Here is a 10,980-nt window from a genome sequence, read left to right on the forward strand (position 1 = left end):
GTGCACACAGGCTGTGGTTTTCACATGTGTACACAGCTTCCAAGAAGAGAGTCCTAAATAGCTATTTGTCTAAACAATAACACTATCATCAGTGTTAGTAAGGAATTTAGAAAGTACCTGAGGGTAACGTCTGAGAGGTTTGACTTTGAGAAGAGGAAATGCATGTCAGCAGCCCATTGGTTGGTCAAAAGAGTAACTGTGTTGCAGCCAGATTCATGAGACAGTCTGAATCAGTTTCCTGCCCTTCAATAACAATAATACCAAATCCATTTTAAAAAGTGCTGTAAATGTTCTCAAATACACTTTACACGATAAAAAATGTTTAATATACTGAAGATGTCAGCAAGTCAAAACTGATGAGGTTTGATGAGTCTTTTGAATGTTAACACCTTGTATTAGCTTAAACAAGCCTCCTTCACAAATTTAAAAAACACATTCTGAACCCTTTATTACTGGATTTTATCAGGAAAATGGAAAATCAATGTCCAACTATAAAGTAAGAAGATGGGACCAGGATCAATAGCTAGTGTTTGAATGTTTGAATGTTGGAGCTTCACTGTGTAGAATGATGTATGTACAGAGTTTGTTTTCACATTCATGTGCTGAAAGTGGAACGTTTCTGCGCTCACTCAAAATGCAATGTTAAGGGGCGGGCCTATGAGCATGATTTGTGACATCACAAATAGTATGAAGCCAATCCTGGTCCAGTATTCAACTTACAAAAGTGTGATGTGGAAACTTGAAGCCTCCGGTGCACAAACACTGAGAATGGATTTACAGTGAAGAAGGAGTTAAACTACTGAAATGAAATATATTTGCATATTTATAGATTCTGGAATTTTTAATGAGGTAGAAGGAGGAAATGTAATATTTTAACGAGATAATTTAACTCTTTTTGTGGAAAAATCACATTAGACACAAATTATAATACAAAGTAGAGTAATATACATCTTACAACATATCTGGAGAGGATTTTTAAGTTACTCTTTAAGAAGGTGTTGGGTTCTTTAATGTTGTCTCAGGGCGCGACACAGATGACAAGCACTTCAGGCTGAAGCTGCAACAATTGTTGTTCCACAGAGAACTAATCAGCAACTATTCTGATGATCAATTAATCGTTCAGATCATTTTTCAAGCAAAATTGTTCAACATTTTGTGGTTTTAGCTTCTCAAATGTGGCAGTTTGTTGTTTTTCTTTGTCATTCATGACAATGAATTGAATATCTCAAAGATCCCCTCCAGACATGTATTAAGACATATAAAAATACTCTGTTTGAAACAATAATGTGTGTCTAATATGGTTTTTCCACAATAAAAGGGCATAATTACTGCTTTAAAATCATTCAAATGTCATCTACTCCTTCTCCCTCATTAAAAATGTGAGAATCTACAAATATGCAAATATATTTCATTTAAATAGTTTAACTGCTGGACACAAGATGTCTCCTACTTCACTCTTAGAAAAAGAAAAGGAGTGCACATACACTCGTTCTCAGTGTTTGTGCACTGGAGGCTTCAAGTTTCCACATCACACTTGTTTAAGTTAACCAGACTGGACCACGATCGGCTCCAAACCAGTTGTGATGTCACAAATCACACTCGTAGGCCCGCCCCTAAAAATCAATAAGTTCAGAGAAACGTTTCACTTTCAGCAGATGAATGTGAAAACATACTCTGTACATACATCATTCTACTCAGTGAAGCTCAAAACATCCAACTGTAGGAAGAAGAAGAAAACACATTTTTGAGTGGAAGGACACTTTAAGGTTTTGGATTGTTAATCAGACCAAACCAGTCTTACTACTATCACTATTGTAGGCTTGATGCTTTTTTGGCCCTGCATATATCACCAGTGCTGTAGTGGACTAACTGTGCAGCTTACCTTCGTGCACGGTCACCCCACAGTTGTCACACTGGATGATCTCATCTGCATCCTCACTGTTGTCTCCCAGACAAACACAGCAGATGAGGATGTGCTGAGTGCTCCAGGTCTGGGACCGGTCCAGCAAGGCATCCTGGGGAATGAGGAAACAGAGCAACTGTAAAGCCACTTATCAATGCCTCCTCCCTCTGTTCTGAGCACAGATCCACTAACTGGCAGTTGGCAAATCCCATATACAATGTTGATGGACACTATGCTAAGTCGATTACAACAGAGGGAGAAGCATTCTCCTGGAATCACTCTGATACCATCTAAACCTCTCGCTGGATTATATGATGACTTTGTGTCTCACATTGTTGTTTGGTATTATAGAGTGCTACACTAAGTAGCCAACGTGCAGGCCAAATATCCAAAAGCAACCACTGACATGATCAAACTAAATTGTGGAAAACATTTCAAGCAAAAGTTCCTGTGAACTTCAAAAACTTTCTAAAAACATTATTATACAAAATTGGCCTGTGCGCACATGTCATGAATCTGACGGTAATTTTGCGTGCTCACTTATTTTGTGCACAAAGTAAGAACATTTCTGCACACATATGAATGAGGCCCAATGCTTCCATGATAGAGCAGCCAGTGATAGAGCTGTGAAGTTACTGCTTCATGCAAGTAAGTTTAAAATAAATGATTTGATTGCTATTTTGATTTGCTATTTGCATACAATTTATGGAGACAATCAATGGTGTTCTGGCTGGTTAATGCACAGATGGGGAACCAAAAAATACAGAATGCTCATTTCTCCCTTATTGATACTTGTTTTATATCTGTTAGCTGCAGCCACAAAGAAACATGCAGTTCAATTTCCACAGGACTTTGAATCTGACCTTGTGAGACGAGAGACAACTCACCTCGTTGCCCTTTCCCTGGGACATGCTGTCATTAGTCAGCTCTTCATCAAATGCACTGGTGCTTTTAGCTTTCTTCTTGGGCTTCTTCATCTCCTTGTCAGTATCACTGCTGCTGTTGTTGTTGTTGTTGTTGTTGTCATCACCATCTTCCTTGTCATCGTCGTCATCGTCATCATCGTCGTCGTCGTCATCATCGTCGTCGTCATTATCGTCGTCGTCGTCATCGTCACTTGCGCTGCCTCCATCCCCTTCCTCCGTGCTTCCTTTTTGTGTGGCTGCCTTGCCTTTCTTCTTCCCTGCTGTGGGTCTCCAGTCATTATCGTCCTCGCTGTCGTAGTCGTCCATCTCGTTAAGCTCCTCCATGGTGGTGAAGTCCAGCAGAGGACGGTTCCTGCGGAAATTCCATTTCTTGGGCTCAGCCTGTGACTCCTCGGTGTTCACGCTGCCGGATACGGATGCCGAGGCGGAGCCGCTGCCGGCAGCTGCGGCGGCGGGCTCAGGCTCCGGAGTCTTCTTGCTCTTGCGTCGGCCTTTGGGTGGGGTGACGGCTGGGGTGTCTTTGGTGGAGCTGTCTGAGGAAGGCTGCTGTTTGTTCTTCTCTTCATCTTCCGTTAAGTTGTCCTCAGCAGCCAGGTCTTTGGCCTCTTCCTCGTCTATGCCGTCGTCTGCAGAACCGGCATTGTCCGAGTCACTTTCTGAACCTGCAGCGCTTGCTTTAGATCCTTCCTCATCACTGCCGTTGCCTGTGCCGTCTGATCCTGTCAGAACACAAAACCATGAGTCAAGAGTCTGAATGAAAGCAATCACAGAAACTAGCCACCTGTAGCAGCACGGCCACATTTATGGGAAACACATGTGATGGGAAGATATAAAACTATATATAAGTTTAGATCTATGCTTACCTGAGGCATCTCCCACTTCAAAGTCACTGTCATCTGAGCTGTCATAATCCAAGGCATCTAAGAGAGAGGCAGCAAGTGGCTTCACCTGCCGGCGTTTCAAACCACGGTCCACTAACAATGGAGAGTTGCAGAAAACAAGTTGTAAACACGAGGAAACAACACTTGAGAAAGTTGTGATCTCCATGTAGCAGGATTAACAAATTTGGCTCCTGCAGTGCAGCGATGAGCAAAAGTATCAACACACAGTTAATTAGAGACAACTTGTTACTCTGTAACATGCAAAACCTGTGATTAAATTGTTGCATAAAGATAAGCAGCGGTATTTATGGAGATCTCCTTAAATAAATGACCTCGGTACGACCAATTCATAATGAGATACAAAACACAGATTGTCAAAATGATCAAAACAACATCATTTTAGTCATCATCTCCTTCCTGTTCCTTCAGATCTCAGTCATTCTCAAATACATCACTGAAGAAAAAACACAATTATTCAATTTACATTAATGTACGACCAAGAAAACCAGCAAATTCTGAAATTTAAGAACCTGGAACCACCTGATGTTGGGTATTTTTTGCTTGAAAAACACCCACCACTCTTGTTTTAGTGTCATATGCCAATTCTAAGTGCCATACACTTTGATTAGTGGTTTGCTGATGCTGTTCAGCTGGCATATGGCACGTAAAAACTGTCTCACACAACACATTTTTACTGACATACAGGCTGATGTTGTAACAGTTTGTTACTTCTTTATTGTTGTTTTTTTAACTAGCATATTGACATAATGACCATAAACACATACTCAAACCATGTCCAAGGCTATGCTCTCTGGAAGACATACAGAGCTCACACACAGCTAGAGCTAGCCCTGCTAACTTAGTGATGACAAATGTATAGTGACAGCTTGCTACAAGGACTGATTATCTTCCACTATAACCTTATGGCATAATCTACAGTACCAGTTTTACGTGGCATCTGCTGGTGAAAACTGGCACCTGTCAGTGGTTTTAGTGCAGTGTGCCAAATCAAAGAAGCCGCAGATCACTAGTTACAGTGAAACACCACAAACAATTGCATATAACACAACAACAAGAGTGGCACACCATCAGACAGTGAACACTGGTATCTATTGGAGGAACATGTGTGACATGATTGTAAGTGGCACACAGCAGCAGCATATCATAATCACTAGTGGTGTATTTGTTAGTAAGAATCAGTGTATGCTGGCAGGAAGTGGTATCTACCAGTGGAGCATGGGTGACATACTGTTCATAATTGGCATATGCCAGTAAAATAACAGGGGCTCACGAGGCCAACAGTTCCAGAAGTAACATATGTGATTAAAAAGAGTGGCATAGTATTATCCACTTTTTGATGTTGCGCCGTTCCAGTAAACTCACTTTGTCTGCAGGCAGAACCGCGCTGTAATCTTAATAGTAAACAACATCGTGAGCAGCACTAATTTGATGTTAGTTCTGTGCTGGCATTATAGAATAATATGATATATATAAACTGTATAGCAAACATAGCAAAACATATAAAGAAGCAGGTTAACTGAGGTATCTTTCCATCAGTCCTTGTTCCATATTAAGGGGAGTTTTGAGTTTTACTCTGTAAAATTATGTTGCTTCTTGTAGAAAATGCCCCACGGATGATGTTAACATTTTATATACCCATCAGCAGACCCGACAGGTAGTTTTATTAGGCAGATTTAGCCCAATAATGTTGAAACTGAAATTTGATAACAGCTACATCGGTACAGCTTTCACACGGTAAAAAAAATCTTGCTCTGTCCGCCAAAAGTCAAGTTGCATTTTAACTTAGTAAGCTTAAGTGTGCACAATCATTCCGTCAAAAAAAACAACCTTAATGACATATTTACTGCGACTCTGTCACACATTCAGGTCTACCCACACAGTTAACGTAAGCTAACTTGATTCTGGCTAGCATTAGCAGCAGTCATTCACGTCACATTCTCCTTTAACGATGCGGCGTCTTTAGCATGCTCAACACAGTAACAAAAAGGGGATAAACGCTGGGGAACAAGATTCTGCCTCGACTGACAACAACAGACTGAGCAAAAACCCCAAACACCGAGGAAAACAAAGCTGCATTAGCATTAATAGCCAGTGCTAGTCACAAAGCATAGCTGAGCTAGCTTAGCCGGCTAGCAGCTAATTAGCAGCAGTTCGAGTCTGCAACGTAAATAAAAGGTTTGAATCGGTGCTCTGGCAAATTCAGCTAAACAACATCGTACGTATTCGCAGAGAAACATGGCATCGTGGAAAGTGGCACTCACTTTGTAGTTCGTATTTACTACAAAAAAGAAGGCAGGTCTCCTTTTAGCAGCATGTTATGTGGACAATGGAAACCACAGCAGTGACGTACTGACGACTGGATGTTGTTGCCATGGGGACAGTTGAGGAAGAAGATACAGGATGGTTAAATTTGAGGGAAATGGAAAAAAACATTACAGATCAGTAAAGACAAAATCATGGTGTTTATTATTTAATCCCTTTAAATAATACTAATTTTCGAGCTGAACCTAGAACGGTATGAGTCAAATTAGGCAAATTATAAAACACTGCAAAGAAACCCAGTAAGAACACTGAAAATAGACACAAAAACTGAGTTGATTTAAAGCGCCTCACCTTGCTCTCCGAAGAGATTGTAAAATTGTAAGAGCATGTCTCACCTGTCAGAGATCCCAAAAGTACAAGTGTGAGGACCATCTATTGTCATTTATAAAAACGTGGAGATTAGCAACATGCTGGCAACTCAAAGACAACAAAATATTTAGTCAGTGTTGAGCAGGTGAATGTGAAACAAACATGCACTTCTTCCCAAAATGTGAAAACACTGAAAAATATATAGATATTGAGCCAGACAGGCAGAGACTCTTATAAGTTATAATTTAGACTAAAAAGCATGGACACAATTATGGGAATAGTACATGATGTCATAAGACTCAAAAAGAAGAATTACAGCTATACATGCAAGTCATATTAAATTAAATGCTAATTAACAGCGTGTGTGTATGTGTTACTTTTAGGAAACCAAGAAGAGAGCGGATTTCAATCTCCTTCATCCATCACAGAGCCGAGACAGCAACACAAAGAGGACTGGAGCTCATGTTGAGGCAAAGGATGGTGTGCTACTACTTACTGAATAGTCAATTGTTAATTTGATTCCTATGAGATAATGGACACATTGTTAGCTTCTGTTTGGTTTGCTGCGTCTTACATGTAGAAGAAGAAAATATTATTAATAACATTAATTTAATTTGCTATTACTGTTCTACACAGAAAAGTACAATCATGTAGACATGACATCATCGTCATATAAGTCAATGCAATGCTCTTCCTCCTTCTTTCCTGCACCACTTACTGTATGTGGCTGGTTCAGCATCATGGTCACAGATTAAATTCAAACCATCTTACAATCATCTTAAATATAAAAGGTTTGAGTTGGGATTAATACCAAATCATCCTATATCATAAATAATTCAGTCCTACATATTTTCTCTCTCACTTGTTTGGCAAAGCAGAGGCTGTTTTTGCAGTAGTAGTGAATGCAGCAATATTCCCACACCTTAATATCAAATACATAATATACCCACACTCTTGGAGTGCTCACTCTTGGGATCAGAAATCTTAGTTCAAGTTCATACAGCATCATTTCATACAGTTTAAGATGCTTAAATGAATAGTTTTTAAATGAACACGTATTGCTTTCTTTATGAGAGTGAGATGTTCAGATGGATATCAGTCTCATTCTGTGTGTTAAGTATGCAACTAGAGTCAGGACACTGTTAGCCTAACTTAATAAAAAATAAAAACTGATAGTAAAGGGAAACAGCTAGCCATGTTGAACTGGTCCTTTAACGACAGTAAACAGCAACAGAGAGATAAAAATGACTGAATAAAAAGGTCTTGAGGTTGTTTTTTTTATGAAAACAATATTGAATATATACAGTATAGGTCTGTGTTTTTGACTATGATTAATCATTAATATCATGAAATAGAATGGTATTTTTCATTCAGATGCAATTTTTAGAACAACTTGGTACCAGAATTAGTTTGGATTGGATTCTCTGGAGTGTTGAAAATGAGTCTAATCAATTTCCCCATTGAATTCTAATTTGATTATAATCAATTATCTTGTTCAAAAAATGTTTTTTTCTTTTTAATAAATACACGTTTCAGGCGTTCTGTTGAATGAAACGGCTAAGTTCCTTTATAAAGATGAAGTTGAATAAATACGTACTTTGGCTCATTTTCTATTGTCCTCCTTTGACTTTGCCAGTTTAGCAAATAAGAGACGATTAAAATAAATGAGCCTAGATTGATCCTGATACATGGTAAGGAGAAGACTGATGGGGCAGGCAAGCAAAAGGGATGATTACAACTGTCCTTGCTTGATGACAAATGGCCCTCTATTGTGCTGGAAAGAGGTAGTTTTTTATCAGCTTGCATCAAAACACTTTAGGGATATCACTGTAGCCATCATTGTCATCATCACTATCAGCATTTTCATCGTTTTCTCTCCTGCCCTGCTTTGATCAACATAGAGCCTGTGATGCAGCCAGATATTGTTGGAGGATATGACAAGTAGTGCTTCTGAAATTGCCCTGGTCAGTGTGATAATGTTACTGAGGCCACGTGTAAATATAACAGAATTACACTCATTGATTAGCAACCTTGTTTTCCCAGATAGATCACAGTTCATACAATTGCTGCAGTACAAATGGATAATAGAGTAGTAAAGGGCTACACTTCTAAGCATTAGAGTGGTTTGAACATTTTAATTCCACAGAATGTGTTGCTAGCCACATTTTTTTCATTCAGCCATTTTAACAGGCTCAATGTCACAGTAAAATATCTCTATTAGAAATCTAGTGTCCAGTGTTTTTTCCCTTCCACAGAAAACTTTAATGAAGGTAGACTTAAAGGAAACATACAACTTTCAGTTCAATCACTTGTGATTATATTTTACTTGCCAAATTGCTGACATCTGAGAACACAGTGACATCACTTAAATTGAGTGCAATGGGGAAAGAAACCTGAACGGTTAGAGGATCAGACTGGTTTTTAAACTGCACAAATCAACATTTTTATATTAACGACGGATTAAATGACTATGTGTAATGTAAAAGTTCCCTCTCCTAGTGACGAACCCACAGACATTAATCACCAACTCTGAAGTTACTTTCAGATATACAGAGAATTTGAACCTTTTTCAGCTCAATGTTTTGTTTTTACAGCCTTTACAGTTCACCCTCACCACTCTCATCAACTTCAACCCACTATAGATTAGTTTGGTAGCCAAAAACACAGCTCCAAATGAATGATAATATCTGCTGGATGAGTAACTAGGCTAATGTTTGCTAACATTTTTGCCATATCAACTTTAGAAGATGATAATACATCATTTTTTTATATGTGCTCCCAAATGGCCAAAGCAAACCCTCTTGTTAGCCATATGTATTTAGAGGAAAAAACAAAGGCCAATGGTAAAAAAAATTGTAAACCTTCATCACAGTGTACAGACTGACTTACTAGCTCAACTCTGACCTACTGTACTTGATAGTTTTCCTGTGCAATCAGTGACTATGTGCTCACTTTCAGTTTTACTCCAAATAAAGTGGTTTAAATAATCTGAATAAATTTTTGGCTTGACCCTGATGGTCTGATGGTCTGAAGACATGTTTTTTGCCCTATTTTTTTTTTTTTTTTTTTTAGCAATAGTGCTGCATTCCCAGATCTCAGTTACCTTTGTGACAACAGTGTTATCATATCCAATAGAACCAATAATCACCGTATATATACTGAGTGATGTTGTAGTTTGATGGAAACTCAAACCAAATGATGATCAGCACTGTCATACTGTCAAAGCAGAGCATTAGGTTAGTGCATCTCTTCTTTCATCACTGGAAATAAAACATGGAAGCTAAATACACAACATGAAACAGTCCAGAAAGCCATACACTCATTGGTTTAGAACAGACTTGTTGAGTTGTGGAGAAGTTGTGCACACAGCAGCTAATGATCACACAGTGATAATGTTATATAATCAAGTATACAAGGCTATGAATGACTTAATGTTCCATCTAGAAACTGTATCCTGAATGATCACACATGGACTCGTGTTTATTTGGCAAATTGTGATTAGAATCTGCAAAAAGGCGCTTGAGTAAATTAAAAGGGACAAATGAGGTGCACAAACCGTACTGTATACATTGGAAATTAACCTATTAGGCAGAATGAAATGCAGCACATGATAAAACTAGATGGTGGTGAGCGACTTTAGTGAAGTTTGATTTAAGAGGAGCAGTAGGAAAGGCTGTGCAGGCTCAGTGCAGAGAGCTGAGATCTTGAGAAACTGTCCTACCACAGATATCAGTCAGCTTGATGAGCCAGAGGACAGAAGCAATTACATCAAGAGCAAGAATAACACAAGGTTTAGGAAATAAAAACATTACTATAAGGACGCACCATGACAAGTAAGGTTTAAAACCTCATTTGAAGAGGAGTAATTGCATTGGATGTTGTTTATGAATCCTAAGGTAAAATGTACCAAAATGTCTCTGTTGATCTACAGCCTCCAACCACCTCAAGATTTTGCATTTAAATTGGAATATTTATCCATTCATATGGTGTAAATCATGTAGCACCATGTTCTGCATTTATCTTTATGGGACTGCCTTTACATTTCATTCTAGATCTGGAGAAACTGAATTGTATTAAAACCCCACCGGCAGTGCCAGAAGACGTCTTAATGCAACATGTTCACTGGTAACCAATTACTTCAGACACGTGCAGAACAAATTATATTTAAGCAAGTGTCATTTTCAGCTCTCACTAAAATGAATATGATAATGCAATTTGATGAACATAGAAAGTAAATGTTTTATTATTTAACACAGTGGTTGTCAAACTGGACTCAAGCGACCTTGTTAAAGACGGACCCAGTGGGTAGCAGATATATTTGAAATAGTAGCAGTTAGATTTATTCTAATATTTACTCCCTCAGTCTATAAGATTATCCAGTATCACAAGAAAAGACTAACAACTTAAATTAATAACTTAGGTTAAGCCTTCCAACAACTCTAAAACATAATTGGCTATGTTGACTGAAAACAGAGCAATTAATAATCTAATAAATATCTATCTAATTAACTAATTACAGAAATTAGGCTACTGTTGCTAAGATAGAAAAAGGCATTGAAATGAGCTTATTTGCTGACCAGCAGCTAATGTGGTTACAAGTAGCGATTATGGGATAATT

General features: G+C 38.5%; 1 protein-coding gene and 1 long non-coding RNA gene across 6 annotated transcripts in view; one reads left to right on the forward strand and one right to left on the reverse strand.

Moving 5' to 3' along the window:
* The window catches only part of phf14 (PHD finger protein 14), a 94,598-nt gene extending 88,491 nt beyond the window's left edge, over positions 1-6,107 (reverse strand). For 2 of the 5 annotated variants that reach the window (XM_067611657.1, XM_067611659.1), the window contains exons 1-4: positions 5,993-6,104; positions 3,693-3,803; positions 2,791-3,548; positions 1,883-2,015 (exon numbers count right to left, since the gene is read on the reverse strand). In XM_067611657.1, coding sequence (XP_067467758.1) covers positions 1,883-2,015; positions 2,791-3,548; positions 3,693-3,803; position 5,993 — 1,003 coding nt within the window. In that variant the 5' untranslated portion in view covers positions 5,994-6,104. Of the gene's footprint in view, positions 1-1,882; positions 2,016-2,790; positions 3,549-3,692; positions 3,804-5,992 lie in introns of all 5 variants that reach the window. The other 3 variants (XM_067611658.1, XM_067611655.1, XM_067611656.1) reach the window with 3 other exon arrangements.
* LOC137198051 (uncharacterized) lies at positions 3,813-7,968 on the forward strand. The gene is made up of 2 exons (XR_010931569.1): positions 3,813-5,385; positions 6,746-7,968. It is a non-coding gene; the product is annotated as an uncharacterized lncRNA (long non-coding RNA).
* Positions 7,969-10,980: the final 3,012 nt, after the last annotated feature.

The sequence above is a fragment of the Thunnus thynnus genome, chromosome 15, assembly GCF_963924715.1.
Source record: "Thunnus thynnus chromosome 15, fThuThy2.1, whole genome shotgun sequence".
NCBI classification, from domain to species: domain Eukaryota; kingdom Metazoa; phylum Chordata; class Actinopteri; order Scombriformes; family Scombridae; genus Thunnus; species Thunnus thynnus.